General features: G+C 35.4%; 1 protein-coding gene across 2 annotated transcripts in view; it reads left to right on the forward strand.

Annotated features, from left to right (window-relative positions):
• The window catches only part of TTC27 (tetratricopeptide repeat domain 27), a 161,005-nt gene that overhangs the window by 66,078 nt on the left and 77,916 nt on the right, over positions 1–17,011 (forward strand). For both annotated transcript variants that reach the window (XM_074537324.1, XM_074537323.1), the window contains exon 11: positions 16,047–16,142. In XM_074537324.1, the coding sequence (XP_074393425.1) occupies positions 16,047–16,142 (96 nt within the window). The remainder of the gene's footprint in view (positions 1–16,046; positions 16,143–17,011) is intronic.

A 17,011-nucleotide genomic window follows, 5' to 3' on the forward strand; every position in this document is an offset into this window, starting at 1 on the left:
TAAGCAATTAATTAGTTCCACAGACCAGATGGCATGGAGGAGACACTATTCCTGTCTATTGCTAAATTGAATAGATGAAGACATACAGCTGTTGCTACATTTCAATAGATGAATCTTTACAGTTTTATGTCATAAGTCTCTTTACAGATCTGGAGATAGGTACCTCAAGGTGAGCTAACAAATCATATTTTGAAATAGCCCTGTGCTGCTAGACAGTCACACTGTCCAGCACACATGCCAGGTACTACAAACCAGACTCTGCCTTATCTCGAGGTAGTTGTCTGCTTCTCCTACATTGTAATTTAACTTGAATTTGACGGAGATAGTTGTTCTTTTCCTTCTTCATTCTCATCTTTCCCCCTTTAGTGAAAAGCAGAAGACAGAGCTGATGCAAGAGGTCTTTGGATCTCTTTTTCAGCACTGACTGCTGTTGTGTCTTCTCCCAGATCAAATGATTTGGGAGCTTTTATAGTAGTGTAACCACAGCAGCTTGGAACTTACCACAGGCATACCATTTTGAATCATATGCAGTTCCTCTATGGGTTTTGCACCCTTTGCGAAGTGTTTTATACCTGCTGTTCACCAGTGCCAGTACAACAAGTGGTCTGGTTTTAAATCCACACTTCATCAAGTAAACTTTTAAATCTAGCTTCTTCTACAGACTTCAGAGGAAATTCTGCTTACATCTTTTGATAAATCATAAAAGTACGTATTTGACAGGTGGAACAGCTTTTACTTTGGAAACAAAAACATTCAAGAAGGTACACTTGCTTGATAAGGGTAATGAAATAACTATAAAATGATAATTCATGTAAGTAACATGAATAAAAAAATAAGTGTAAATGGCATAAAGAAGATAAAATACACCTTGTACTTTTCTGTAGATTTTGTTCTGGAAGTGGAGGCTTAAGCCATTAATAGGTTTTAACATTGAAACCCATATCCTAAACACTGGCACTCAGTAACTTTGTGTTCAGTATTTGTACAGAAATAACAGTAAGCTCACCATTTTGAAAGTCAGTAATGCTGCTGTGGTGTTGGAGACCTCATGTTTTGCCAGGCTTCTTTAGGTGGTAGTGTTTGACTACAGCAAAACATTGCCAAGGGCAGTTGCATTGGCGTGCTGTAATTTGCCTGGTACGCTGCTTGGCTCTGGGTTTCAAACAGAAAGGAAATCTTACGTCAGATGGTCATGAATCCAGTTATCTCCTACTCGTGACCTTGACCTCTTTTGTGCTAATTTTGATATCAAAATGCTTTGTGTTTCATTTGAGGTTGTTCGACTCATTTCCTCTTATGTGCTGTTCTTCCCCTCCCACTGCAAGAGCCCTTTTATAAAGAAATTGAAGCTTTTTTTAGTAAAATGTCTGTGAACAACTGAAGTGAATATTGTTTCTCAGTTGGCTAGTATTGTTTTTAAAGTGAAATGCACATTTGCAGGACCTGATATAATGAACCAAAACAGGCACATTAAGAATCTGCTATGTGACTCACTTTAGAGAAAATACTGATATACACAGTTCCAGCATGCTAATTAACTCCTGCCCCTGCATGCTTCCTTAAAACTATCAACATCATTTTGCATCTTAGAAGTTCACCTTGAGTTAGGCAAAAACTAAGTACTATTGGTTGTCCAGTGCCAGAAGTTCTTCTGTGTAGCTGCCTTACAAATTTTTGGCCTTCTCTTTTTCCTGCCATTGAAGTGATTGTATAGGTGAAATGGATACATTATGTTCAAGAGGTAGTCGCTTCCTCAATAATTTTTAAATTCTAAGTAACTGTGATATGAATAACTTCAGATGTTGAGGTTGCTTAAACATGTAGGGGATACTTGAGGAACAAGTTAAAGTGAAGAATGATTTTGTTTACCTGGAGACAAAGTAATCATGGCTGGGAAATAATGAGTTACCAGAATGTCATAAAAAATCAATTGGGAAATGTTGTATAGGCATTAGCTTTCCAGTCTTCCACCATATAAAACAGAAAAATTTAACAGTTTTAACTGGCATACCAAAGAATTAGACTGAAAGACCTCTTAGATAAAAGGTCCACTAGAGATAGACAGTTAAACAAGTGTTATTTTCCTAAATGCTCACTTTTGGAAAGAAGATTAACAAGAAGTGATGAATTATTATTTTCTTATAGACTAGGAAGTGTAGAATAATTGTTAAAAATTGGTTATTTAGTGGAATTGTTAAATGTTGAATGCTTAAATATGTTAATATCTTTATGCATTCAATATCTCTATTGATTATACTGGCAGCACTTGTAGAAAAACAAAGTTTAAAGTCCAAGTGATAGTATGGTTATAACTAGGTTATGAAACACTGGTCTTTGAATTAATGTTTATGTATTTCATTATTAAATGTTTTAAATTACACTTATAATCACTAATCTCTATTAATATCCAGCAGGACATGTTGTGATGCTGAGGTTAAAGGATCTGGTAAAAATCACTAACCAAGTATCTGGAATTGAGAGTGTGTTGAAAGGGCAAACCAGCCTTCAGAAGCTGCCAGGCAGGTGCAAAGGTGTGTTTTCTTTCATAGCTTAAGACCTAATTTATTCAGAATTGAGAAACTCCTTGGAAACTGATAGGACAAAAAGGTTTATCCTATACAATTAGGACTGAAATCCTAATATATATTAATTTTAATGCACAATCAGAACCTGTGCATTTCTAAGATATTTATAAGAAAAGACAAAATTTGAAATGCAAAACTCATTTTGATAGTTGTCTTTTCATTACAAGGCATGTAATTTTGTTTAATTTGGATCATAATGTACACTTGCTTTATTTGCTAATCACACTTCCATTTCCATTTAAGAGTTTAAAAAGTCTTAAAACAGGGGCAAGTTAACTTCTTATTTTAGAAAATGAAAAATGCTGTTAATCATACTCTAAAATTTAAATTTAAGAAAACCAAACAGGAATTTTCTACTAAAGGTAGAGTTGTCTTAAACATGTTTACATCATTGAAGGACAGTCTGATTCTCACTGCTGATGAAAATTCACCTTTTAAAGGAACAGAAGAAAAGATGCAAATTAAAAAAAAAAAAAAATTGGCAAAACCCAGATAAATGAAACAAACAAAACCCCAGCATAATTATTTGCTGACCATAATAGTATTGACATTTATTAATTCAAAATGTGTAAATTTGAGATAGTTCTCTCTGGCTCAGTCATTCTTCACCTTCAATGACACAAATCTGTAGGCTTATTTTGATTAGGGTAGTAGTCTATTAAAAATATGGAAGCTATTGCGTGAAATGGCTTTTAAAAATCAAATCAAGACAGAATTAATTTTGCATTCTTTTCAGTTTTTAATCATTTTCCAGAACAATAAAAATATAAGCAGTCAACATGTAAAATGCCCTCATTATGATAGTTTTGGAGTTCCAATTCAGTAATGGTAATCAGCTTATTACAGGGAAGAAGTTAAATCAGGTAAATAAATAAAAGCAGTTCTCTTTGTCCTCTCTGTTTTCTGTGCAGAATCTTGCTGTGCAAAGCCTGCCAAATGCATGAGTTTTTCAATGTAATGAAAGGTGCTAAATGCACTGGTTATTGTAGTTCCAGAAGTTCCAGGACCATGATGAACAGCACTGAAAGACAGAGAATGAATTCAGTCTTTAATTCAGGGTCATGCATGGAGTAGATAGTGCCTTCCTCTTTAATGAAATGAAGATGTACAAAAACAATTGCTGGGAAATAACATGATAACATGGAGGTAAATGTTATTGGTAGAAGTGCTTGTGTCTGTGTCTTTTAATATTTTGAAAGTGATCCAGCATTGTTCTGAAAAATTCTTTCATTAGAAGGTATTTTAGTGCTGCTTTACCCTTTGCAAGAAATGAGACTGAAGACTGCTTTTAGTTGTCAAAGTATCACTAGGAATGAATATGGAAATACTGGTTCTCTAATATTTGCAAAAGTTGGAATGGTAATCAGTCAAAGACAACTTAGTAAGTCCCAATAACTAGTGGCCCTTGGTCTTGGCATATATATTCACTCAGAAAAAAAGCCTGAGTGGTCTGTCAGTAGGGCTTTTCTTTTCTCCTGATACAAAATAAATATTTTACTTCCTCGGGTCAGCATGCAAACGATGATTTTAAGGGAAGCCAATGCATTTATTGCCAAAGGAGATTTTCAGTGAGAAGTCTGATAAAAACTGAAAAGAATTACTCTCAGGTGTTTAGGGGCAAGAAAGTGTTTGTAGAGCCAAATAGGGATAGAGTTTCAGCACAGTACATTGGAAATATTTTACTTTTATTATGGAGGTCAACACCAAGGATAATCAAGGAGAATTCTTTGGAAAATTTGTTTCTTGTACACTATTAAGAGTAAGATTTCAGCAGATCAGTTTTCTACAGCAAAACTTTGAAGTATAGGCTGTAGAGATTTGTAATCTTTGACCTAGAGAATATGAATTCACAGAAAGTGGGAAGAAGGGGTTTGTAAAAAGGGCCATTACATTTGTGACAAATCCCTGTGAGATAACTACAGAAATAGGGATGGAAAATAATGCTTGAGGAAAAGACAAAATAGAAAAGAATGAACTATTGTGTAATCAACAAGGGGAAATGTTATTTTTCTTAGGTTTTTAGATTAAATTATTGTACCATTTACAGAAATAAGAACTAGTTTTATGTGAAATTAAAATGCTGATGCATTTAAATGAGTTTGTAACTGTGATGGAGTAGTGGAGATTGAGCACTGCTTTTTCTAAAAGATGTTTCTATTGAAAGAATTTCCATCATGCTGAGGGCTTCACTTTCCAGTAAGTTTCAAGGAGGGTTGGGTTATTAAAACATCCTACTTAATGTGGTGACTGCTGTGGTTTCTAAATGTTTGGAGATAGTTTGGAAAATCTAGTATGTAAAGAATCAATTGATTAGAGAGATAAACTTTGCAATAGTGTGTGTTTGATGTAGCTTCTAACCAGAGAACTGATTTTTCTGGCCTAATTCAACTCATTTAGTTCCTCTTACAGCTTTAGTTATGAATTGAGGAATATATTTGGATTCTGAACTTTCCAAACTGATTTCATGACGATCAATTCAAATAATCACTGGGACTGGTGTATGGAGAGTTTTATAATTACAGAATCATGAAATATGCTGAGTTGGAAGGGACCCACAAGGATCATCAGGTCCCACTCCTGGCCATGCACAGGACAATCCCCAAGAGTCACACCATGTGCCTGAGAGCATTGTGCAAATGCTTCTTGAACTCTGCCAGGCTTGGTGCTGAGACCACTTCCCTGGAGGGCTCAGTCTGGTGTCCAGAGTATGATATGATAATGATTCTTTTCAATATTTCCACTTACTTTTGCAGTTAGCCAGTTTTTTTATAGTATAGGTTTCTGACTGAATATTGTAAATAATGGCACTGTGGTTTTGTGGTAGGACTGAGGCATTTTGACAAATGTGGAGATGTTTTTGTAAGCAATATGACCTTCCATGCCAGAACTAGATTTTTAAATGACATAAATATTTTTGTTTGTAGCTGTTATGCACGTTGCTGTGCTATACCTGCCCATTTTTCCAGATACAGATCTGGGAAAACATTGAAGTTGCCTAGAAATAGAAACGTGTAGTAAATGATTCTACCACAGAGCACTTATGCTTTCTTTCTGTTTTCCCCTGTGTGAAATGCACACGAGCCAAGGTCATTAATAATGTTGCAGGTTCAGATACTTAAAAGGTCAAAAATGCCAAATTATAGTGCCATCTTTAACCATTTCAGGAGCTCCCAGGGTCCACTTTGCCTTTTCTCTGGTGTGAAATCTGCCTTATTTCCTCTGGCTTTCAATTAAGGCTGAGGGTTGAATGAATGACCAGAAGCCCAGCAGGCTCCTGGGCTCATGTTCTTCTCTCCCCTAGAAAAAAATGGTAGCAGGAAGTAGGTGGTGGTGGCAGTTGCTGGTGAAAGAGTTCATTTGTGCTTCAGTACTCTCCCTCTGGCTCAGGGACAGTGTCTTGGTGTACTTAGAGTATCTCAAATAAAACTGGGGTAGCTGAAAGCAAAGTGCTAAGGTGTTCCTTTGGCAGCAGCATGATACCCCTTCCTGCAGGTCTGCAAGAAAATTGCCTCCAGTGCAGGAGTGGTACCATTAGGACTTGCAGCTGATGGTCCTCAAGCAGTTGAAGACTGTTAACAGAGTTAAAGGATGTAAATGTTATCTTGGCTGTCCCTTGTGTCTGTAGTACATGGTTTTGTTGGGCAAGGTTTTTGAGATGGTGAGTCCAGGGAAGTAGCAGAAGATTGTCTGTTGTCTTGTCTCTGTCCATCAACCAGTTTGGTGTGAGTGACCAGCACAGACCATAAAACTTTGTTCAGCTGACTGAAAATTTTTCATTTGGGCTGGTTTTTTTGATTGGTTGTATGCCAAACTGGCTATATGATTGTGGAAAGAACTGTGGTTTTGTGGATTCCTCCTTCTTTAATAAAGAGCTGAGTCTTCAGGGGAGCTTGATACACTTTTATTTGAATATGTCATACAATCAGGCATGGAACATTTAATGCATTTAGAATGTTTTTATTTTCACTGGAAATTGAACTGATTTCAAACCTGTTGTTACTGAAGATGTTTATTTTTTTCTTTGGTGAGTAGATCAATGACTAACAGAGATTGATAGGGAGTTTGTTTGTTTTTCCCTGATGTATGGAGAGCTTTCCAGGAACATGTGAAGAACTGGATTGGATGTCTTTCAAGAAAATACTTATATTGAAAACAGATTTCTTTACATGTGACTGCTTTCTTTTGGTATAGCTAGAGTTTAAATGCTTTGCCCGTGTGTCATATTTCTAATGTACTTACCATCATACACTGTATGGTTTCTGGGTCAGGCTCAGCTACTGGAAGAGTGTTTATTTCCTGCCAAGTAATTTTTCAACAGAAACTACTGGGTATCAGTCAAGGTTTCATTGTATAGGGCAGTTATTCTTAGGAAAAATTTCTTCTTGTAAGGAGTGAAAACAATGGGTGTCCCAAGATGTTATCTGAGATATTGTGGCTGGATTCAGAAAAAAAGAGACTGAACTTGTTTGTCTTTTCCCTTTATACTCCTGTCCCCTTCACCAAATGAGTAAAGATGTTCTTGAAGTTTTCATATGCATGAAAATAGCTGAAAAACAGGTAACAGCAAAAGAGCACTTTGCGATTGAAAATCCCCCATGAAAAATTGACTCTATTACTGAAAAAAGAGCTTCTGGCAATTAAAGGAGCAGAATTTTTGTGATTTCAAGTTATGGGTATCTAGCTAAGACTAGACATGATTTTCTTTCCTTTTCCCAGGTATCTTAGTAACATGAGAGAATTATGCTTGAAGTGACTGCACCAAACCCAAATGTGCTTGCACCAAAGCAGTTACGTGAATACGTGGCATTTTGTTTTGTGCTGTGTTTTTTTCTTTGATATTTCTTTTGTATAACAGAATACCATCCAGTCTCTGCCCTAGGTAGGAAGCTGTAAATGTTTGCATGCTTGCAATTAGTGACAAGTCTTAAGTACTTTTTCTCTGGAATTCTTTTTATATTTAAAGTAATTGTTGTTTCAGAAATTACAGTCTAATTCTGAATTATTTTTTTTTGCTGTGCATAAAGGTTTCTTTTGAATATTTATTCCTATTATGTTTACCTATGCTTTATATTAAAGCTTGGGTGAGGCTTTTCTTGCTATTTACAGATACTTTAACTTTTTTTTAAATTGCTTGTGTATATATACATTATGGTATGAGTTCGTATCAGCAAAATGCAAATGTGTGCTCTATGGTAGGTAAACCCAAGTCTACCAGGAACAGAAAAGGTACAGGATATTTCTGATAGATTGGTCTTTGTGAGCAGGGTGTTCTGGTTGGAATACAGGATAGATCAAATGGGTCATAGTTATGAAAGTTGATGACTATACCCAAACTAACAATTATATAATGCATAGAAAAATTATTAAAGGGTTTAGATTGACTATCCCCTTCCCTTCTTGGCTTTTCTGAGGAAGAACTGGATCTCTCAAAGAATATGTCTGTTATATATTACAAAACACAAATGTTTGATGTAACTTACTCTCTATAACAATTTATTGTAATGCCTGATGGGGCTGGGGAGGAAAGATTGCACCAACACAGAGGTGTCTGGTGCAAGAACAGTCAGATCTTTATTAAAGGCTATAAGCAAAATCCTTGGCACAAAATTGACACAACCTTTGTTTTAAAAAAATAATTTATTTGCTTATGCTTTTAAAGGGAATAACAACTTTAAATGCACCAAACTTGAACCATGTTAGGAAATTATCCAGTTGTAATCTGTCTTGGAGAGAATACTGCATTATTCTCAGGTTCAAGTTGAGTGCTGACAGTGAAATCAAACCTGTGTGCAAATGCCACAGAAAAAGCTGTCCTGAAAAAGCCTCTGCTAGCAGTCCTCTCAGCCTAAAAACTTTAGGTTTTTCAGTATTTGGTGAGGAATTGTTGGTGCCAAGAAGTTTCTTTGACTGTTTAGTGGGGAGAAGAAAAAGGGAGATAGAGAAGAATCCATGTTCCTTGTGTGTACTCGGCACTATTGCTACTTCTAGCCTTGAGAACTAAAGCATCTTAACTGAAGAATTCATCACAGTTAGCTACTAGATCATTGCTTTGGGGTGGACAGTGCTGAATCCAGCACCAGCAGACCTCCTGTTTTAAGAGATCAGAAAGATTTCTCCATTGACTCTGTGGTGGGAGGGAAAAATAAGCAAAGTATTAGTTGGGGATTAGTCTGCTGTTTAACAAGGGATTACTCTAATTTGAGAGAATATGCATAGAAAATTTTTGTTTTCATTTCAGTTTAAGGAAATTAGCATTTTTTCCTTCTGCGTGTAAAGCTGCTAGAAACTGGGTCCATTTTCCATTCGTGGAGCCAGGAGTAACCTGGGTCAGTGAACATTGTGCTTTCTGTCAGAGTAATGACTACATACGATCAAGAAGTTTTTACCCAAGCATTGAACAAAGTAGATAAAACACTGCTTTCAGTGCAAACAGACTTAGGTTTGAAAATGTGCATCCTAAAGTCTTCTACTTGAATGTTTCACTTATTTTTGTTTCAAGTTGCATTATCTTGTTAGTAGTTTTTCTCTGTGAAGCATCCTGAAATCTTGTCAGTTTCTGTGTTCCAGACACCCTGTACACTTTTATTTGCCATACAAAGTAGGCAGTCAGTGCTATACAAAATGGTAAAGTTAGTTTTCATAAATTTTAGAGCAGTTTTTAGTTCCTGGGGAGCAATGTGATACACAGTCCTAGTTGGTATAAATAAACACACCAATTGAGGTCAATCCTAACAAGCAGTAATTTGATTGGAAAAATGACTGAGAGGATGAATTTGCAAAATAAGCAAAACCATGAGTCTTCAAGGCTACAAGATTTTAATGAAACTTAGACTTGTATTTTAATGAGGTGTAAAAAAGAGGCAATATTTTTCTGCTTTTAAGCATTTAACTTTTGCAGAGTTCTCACAGGACGTTTTTATCCTCCTGAGAATGTGAATAATGTGAAATCTCCAGTAAGTAGTGGTCTTCAGCTTGGCGTCTTTGCACAGAGTAAGAAATGGTCTGTTTAAGCTTCAGTGAATTACAAATTACAATTTACAATAGTGATCATTGTCATAAATTTTCCTCAAGTATCTAGTGTCATAATTCCACTTTGAAAATTAGATAAATGAGTGGAAGGATTCTTCTTGATGTTGAAATGCACCCTTGCTTAATGGTTTTTTCTGTGTGTTTTGATGCCTTAGTTCTTAACTATTCAGAGATGGTTTCATTGTTTAACAGAAATATATAATTGTGAGCTCTGTGAGCTTTTACAAGGATAGCTTGTTATTTCCTTAAAGTCATTTTAGTTTCCATGCAACAAAGTTCTGTCTGAACTGTCAAAATGCTGTTTTGAATAATGGTTGAAAGTAAAACCCAATGAACTGGTTTTGAATCTATTCTTCTAGTGATAAAATTGGCAATCAATCAAGTAATCACTATTTTGTCGTAATCTCTGTAATGAAGTTGGGACCAGGCCAGAAATTACTATCTCCCATTTAGCAAAACTTTATTGCATTGTTATATGAAAACATTTTATAGTGTTATCATTTCTGGCGTTGCTTCACTGGTAGTTTACATGTGACCATTGGATTTTAGAAGTCTGCAGATGTCTCAGTTTGTCTTGGTGGTCTTGGTTTCAGGTGCTCTTGGGTTGACAAAGAGCTGTTGAATTAAGTGTGCTGTTTGAAATGTAAATGTGGGGTTTAATGTTTTTTTTTTTTTTTTTAAAGTAAGATTATCAAAGGAGTGTAACTCAAGGTCTAATTACATATCCACAAGGTACTAAAATAGTTATAGTACTAGCAAAGTTTGGAATACCCAATACATATTTCAGAGGAAAGAAATGTAAAAAATTCTGCATATTTAATTATCTCTATTTATCACCTGTTTTCTAATAGGCATACAGTTTGTGACTTTTAGACACTGATTATGTATATGTTCTTGAGGAAGAATGAAGGTTTTGTTAGTACTTTTCTGTGTTTATGAATTATTTTGTACACTGTTGTGGAAAAAGGTTACAACAGTTACTGTTGTAATACATCCCAAATTAACTTGGACTTTAGTTCTTTCTTCTGCAGCATTTTTCAGACTTCATTGTTAGAAAATGTAACTTGGCAGAAGACAACTTGAAAAATAATAAAGCCAATTAATTTTTTGAAACATCAAGAATTTTGTAGATTTTTCTATTAAACAAGTATTTTAATATCACTGCCTCAAAAAAAGTTTATAGCATTTAGAATTAAATTTTTAAAAGTGTGAAATTTTGAATTTATCAATTAATCTTTTAAAGTTTTATAGAAGTCTGTACGTATTACAGGATCCACAAGAACTTAATGTTCCATAAGCTTAAAAAAAATCCCATTTAATAGAAGCTGTCTGTGAGACAAACTTCTGTGGAAGGAAATCAAAGGAGCTTTTTGATGATGAATGTTCCTGTTCATTCATAATTTTTGAAGTAAGCTTATGAATAAAATAAAAACTATGTAATTCCACAACCAGAGTTACACATATAGTTGCTGTTATTTTTACAAAGCTTTCCTCTACTTTGTTTTTGAGTAAATAACGTAGGTGAGCTCAGTTCAGTTTGAACGTGCTAAGTTCTCAGGAACCATAGTATGGGTGAGATAGCAGGTTTGTTTTCCCTACAGATGTATTTTTACCTCTTTCCCCCCTTTGTCTCCAAACACCTTTCTTGCAAGCAGCTGGAATACATAGTTTGTATTCCACTATGTGTTGGTGCCCTGAGGCACCTCTGTGCCTGACACAAAGCCGTGACCCACCAAGCAGTCCCACAGCTGGTGTCCATACTTCGATACTTTAATAGGTGTATAAATTGTGGAAATAGCTATGGGAACAGCTAGAATACTAGAGCAGGACAGTTGTGACACCAGCTTGCTGCTTATATGTCACCCAGAGCTAATGTACAGAAATGGAAGAAGCACAAGGAAAATGGAAGTGGTTTTACAGGCAGAGCATGGAAAGGTCAGGGTGATTTGTGGGATTTTCAGGAGTCTTCAGGCTTGGGAGAAATTGAAGAAAAAGAACCCTAGAATTACAAGAATTTAATGAAAAGTGTGTCTGGAGTTTCTATGTTAGAAAAGACTGAAAGGCATTTTCCATTCATTGAATCAAGCTAAATCTGTGTCAAATATGGTAAAAACATGTGAGAAGCAGACAGCTTTGACGTGCTAGAGAAGGGTAAAAGCAGGACAAGATAATGCCACAGACACCATGTCAGCTGGGATTAGGTGATGGATTAACACAGTGGTTTATGGCTGGTGTGAGCATTCATGTAGGGAGGACTTGATGGGTGGACCATCACCACTGGAGTCCCAGAGGTATTAACTAGGGATTGATTCTGGCAGCCTGACAAGTTTTCTAGACTGAGAAGCAGAAAAAAAGTCTAGAAAAAAACTTATCTAATCTTTCTGTTTATAAAATCATAAATAAAGAGAAATATCAAGGGTACCAGGATAAATCAAAGGGTATGAGGAAATAAAAGAAGGGTGGAGATAGCAGTACTGGTAAATGCACAGCACATGGTCAGGTAATAACGTGGTAAAGACTAGCATTTTAAAAGAGGGTGCGGTTGGTGGAAAACAGCTGGATGCCTGGTTAGCAGTAGGACAAGGCAGGAAAACAGAATAAACAAGCTATGATGATTAACACTGTCTGTGAAGCAAGCTGTTGCATGGGGGAAGGAAACCGGGTGGAACAATTGTGACTGGAACACTAAAACTGGAAAACGCTTGTTGGAAAAGATAGGTAAAGGAAAAAGTGGTGCAGTCACACTGTCTGTTACTGATATGAAAACTTGGGAAGAAGTGAGATGAATTGCATGGATAAAATGGAGGTTTTATTTGGGCCACAATGTTAAGTTTGGATAGGAGTAGTTGTATCTTCAGTGTTTTTGAGATGGGAGGTCCAGATGGAATTAGGTAGTTGCTGCACAAGCAAGGTGTTATGCTGTTTCCAGTAAGTTTTTGACAAGTATTAAATATCCTGCTCTTTTCAAAAAAAAGGAATTTGGGCCTTTTTTGTTTGGCTGTGGGGGGATTTTTCCCCTACGTAAACTTTCATCATGACATCCTTCAGGTGAAAGCGATGGGAGAAAATGTTTACATATGGTTAGTATTACATGTAAGGGGCATTTTTAAAAGCAGGTAAACTATTTAATCTGGAATAAAGAGATTAAGAATAGAAAGAAACATGTGAAATTGCAGTTTATTTACCTTAGATGCAAAAAGCAATCTAAGGATTATATTTTAACTAAAGGAACAAATCCCTGGGGGAGGGATTTCAGACCAGTTGGATGAATAACAAATTTAAAAACTGTACTGTAATAAGTTGAGAAATCAAACAGCATAATGTTATGGGAAAATGACAACTCAGAAACTGTAAGGGTGTAATAGCATTTCCAGAGATTAAGCACAGAGATAAGGTCTGGCTAAAAAGGAAAAAAAAAGTTCTAACTCAGCTGCTGAAGATAAGGATGGTAAAACATGTGGAGTGGATGAAGAGGTTGAAATTTGGTCAGGCTCAAAGATCAAAGCTGATATTGTATCTTTAAGACCTTGGTGGTGTTACACCTATGTTGAACACAGAAGCAAAGCAAGAATATACAATGGGAATGAACATACAAAAATTATGTCCAAGGTGTGGAAGTCCTTTACAAGCACCCTGTACTTGAGTTGTGGATAATTACCAGCTGAGATTGATTGGAAAAGTGATTAGACTGAGATTGATAAGTAATTAAAGCCCTACTGCGATCATTTCAAATTAGCATGGTATGCTTAGCCAAACAGGCAGCCTATTGTACTGCTTCATCTCAGAGCAGACACTGGAGTGTGGGGTGGGGAAAACACATTGGAGTTTCTAGAGCTGTCTTTTCCTGTGTTCATGTGGCAATGGTGTACTCTTTGCTCATGATATAAAATTCCATCAAAACTATCTGGTTTTGTTGTGTCCAGACTGGATTATTGTGTCTCTGTATTGTGGCTTTTGACTTTAGAACTCACTGCTGTGACAGTTTATGCCTTGGGAAGAGGGTGTGTTACATGGTGGGGGAGCAACCTGTTAATGTTTTTAAATGTTGCCTGTGGAAGAACTCATATAATTTAGAATTGTGAATTTTAATTGGTTTCTGCTCTGTTTCTAAGTAAAAACTTGCAAGGCAGGAATCTGAGTCTCAAGTTAAACAAAGTCACAAAATCTTATATATGACTGTGTTGCAAGTATTCTGTGTTTACATACTTTTTTTATTACAGTGTATTTATGTTGAAGGTTATTAATGAAAATGTCTGCTCACGTGATAGTGCTCACTTGTTGGATTTATTGATTTATTGTTCTGTGATCTCATATCTGTTAGATATTAGCTGTGCAATAATGGTAGAATTCCCATTTTCTTGCCATTATACAGCCCAAATGTTATTTCTTCAAGCATTATTGAGAAACACGGAATTCAGAATTTGAGTAACTTATTTTCTATACTTCAGTAGTAGGCAGAATTGTCAAAGCTAATTTTTTCAATGTATTAGAGTGCATTAACCACAGATTTTTAGGACTTCTAAATTCATTGCTCTTTACTCTTCCTAAGGGATGTATAATATTCAGAAGTTCTACCTTCATTTTCAGTTTTGTTAGAACTCCAAACAGAGTACAGTACTGGTTTTGGGAAGGGAGAGAATTCTGCTTGTTAACAATCATACTGTCTTCTAACACATCACTTACATTTGGTTTTTCTGCTTGAGAAGTGTAGAAAGATATGGCCACACATTTTTAAATAAAATATGTTCTTCTGAAAAAATTTTTTCTTTGTATTTCTTTTGTATTTGTATTTCTGTTGGAACAGTAGAAATTAGAAAAGGGGAAGACAAAAAGTTAAAAACAACCCCAAAACTATTTTGATTCACTTAAAATATTTCTTGCCCTTCATTTCCTGTACTCCTCAAAAAAATTATTTTACAGGACATATCTAGGAGTTTCCTGCTTTTCTAAGGCCTAGAGCAATTGTTGGTTTTAAATTTTTCAGCTGTATTTTACTACATTGTTTAGTCTCATAAAATGGGTACCCAAGGAATTGGACAATTTTTTGGTTTAATTTTTGTTGCAACAGAGTATAGAAAAATGTGCTTCTGCATTTTATTAGAAGACTTCAGCAGAACTAAAACAGAGAAATGTAATGTATTCTATAGCTTGTATTCAAATAACTTCTAAAATTAAATTATATTACTTTATAAGTTTTATTTTAATCTAACTCTTTTGGTTTGCCTGAAACTGTGTAAAGGAATGCAATTTTATTAGTATGTCATTTTCCTTACTGCAAATACAGCTCAGCCATTTGCTTAGCATAGGCTTCTGGATAATCTGTAGGAATAGGCCTCTGGAGATAATTTTATGAAAAAGAATGGGAATAAGATGAAACATGTGAAATATTAGTATTTAAAATTAGGAGGTTAAGCATCAATTTAGAGCCTAAATTATTGCTTCGTGTTGTGATTTCTTTTCTTATTAAAAGAATGAAGCCACTTAGTAAATCCCATTAACATCAATAACCGTTACAAGATAATTAGCAGTTTGAATCACAGCATTGATTTTATGCAGCTGTCAGTTGCATTATTAATATCAACAGTTTGGTTTAGAGAGAGGGAAAGAAGTGGTCGTATCAATTTTTTCCTTTAGCTTGGGAATCTTTGCATTCATTTTCAGAAAGCTGAGAAAATCCTGACGTGTAGCACCATGTGTAAGTCTTTGAGTTATTAAAGAAAGTTTGATAGGTGAATCATGTGAACACAAGTAACTTAATATTCCCTTATTTATACACTGTCCTTGAATTTGCTACTTGATGGTGACTGGAATTTGAAGAGAGTTTCTCCCTTACCTTAAAATTTGTAATCACCTTTCTGGCTATAGCCTCCTTCATTATGGTGGGGGTTTTTTGCTATTGAATTTTGATTTAAATAACTTCCTAGTGGATTTTCAGAGAAAAAAATAGTGGTGCAATTTTTCTCTGTGAAAGTTGCCATTTTCTTTCAAAGGGCTTCAGAAGAAAATATTTCAACAATCCAAAGCTCCACCAAAAGAAAGAAAATAGCCTGAATTTAATTGTATGCCAAGTCACAATAATTTATTCTGTATTAGAACTGTTTCCAAAACCCTGGTCCACTTTAATATGTTTGTCTTTCTTTTTTAAACAAGAAATGTCATGCCTAAAGCACATCAATTCTGTCTTAGGGGAAAACTAGCTTAAGAACTGAAATGCATTAGGCAAAGTCACTACAATAGTTGATGCAGAATGACTCTGCAAGTGTTTAGTTGGGATTTTAAATTTGATTCTTATTCCTGGTATTGATTATAGTTGTTTATAATTTCTCCAGTATGTCAAAAATGCCTAGAATTCTGAATACTTTGAATTTATGGGGGGTTTAGGTTGATTAAATCTGAGTAAATACTAAATCAGGATATACTTTGCATTTACAGGCACTTGCAGACCAGTTTGAAAATACAAATACATCGGTGTCTGAACGCATGAAGATTTTCTACTGTTGTCAGGTGCCTCCGCATTGGGCCATACAGGTGTGAAACAATCCCATTTCAGTCTTTACTTAAGAGTCAGTGGTGGTTATCTTTGTTGCTGCATCACTCCAAAGTCAAGTGAGTGTGATGCAGCTTTGAGTTGAAACTCTGTAGAAATAAAGACACAACCAAACATACACCAGGTGTTTCTGGAGAGAAGTCAAGCTCTACAGTGCTCTGCTTTCAGATGTCTTCTTCTGACATGTGCAGGAGTAATTGCTTTTTAGCGCAATTCTTTACTTTCCTTTCTCCTGCAGTACAAAGTAGACTAAAACTTGCAAACTTCAAACATATTTCCTGTTAAAATAAACTTGCCATTGTCTTACCTTTTATTACTGATTTATTTATGCTGCTGTTACTGCATCTTTCTTGTCTTTTAAAGGTCACTTTGGGAAGTTATCATGGTGAAATCAGACAGGTTGGGAGTCAATAGTACAATGAAGAACTTGGGCTGAGAAAGCTTTTCTTTTGAGATAGTCCTCTCTTTTACTAGTACTGACAGGATTTTTTTATACCCATAACTACACTGTTCATCTTCATTTTTCATCTTTCATTTTCAACTTCACTGTTCATCTTTCATTTTCATAGAGCAGAAATCTACACACTAAAGTATTATCTGATGATGCTGTATTTAACAAACTCAAGAAAATTGTTAACATTGCATACCTCCAAAGGTATTCATGTTGATTTACTTTTAATTGGTATTTTATTCCTTTTTGATTCCTAATCTCACTGCATGTTGTTTTAAGCAATCATATCATCTCTGAGCATTCTCAAGATTTTCTACATAACCTTTCAACAGGCACTTGCAATATAACCATCAAATATGGTTTTCATTTCCAGTTGTCAGAGTGGCATTTTCAATCCAA

The sequence above is a fragment of the Zonotrichia albicollis genome, chromosome 3 (genome assembly GCF_047830755.1).
Source record: "Zonotrichia albicollis isolate bZonAlb1 chromosome 3, bZonAlb1.hap1, whole genome shotgun sequence".
NCBI classification, from domain to species: domain Eukaryota; kingdom Metazoa; phylum Chordata; class Aves; order Passeriformes; family Passerellidae; genus Zonotrichia; species Zonotrichia albicollis.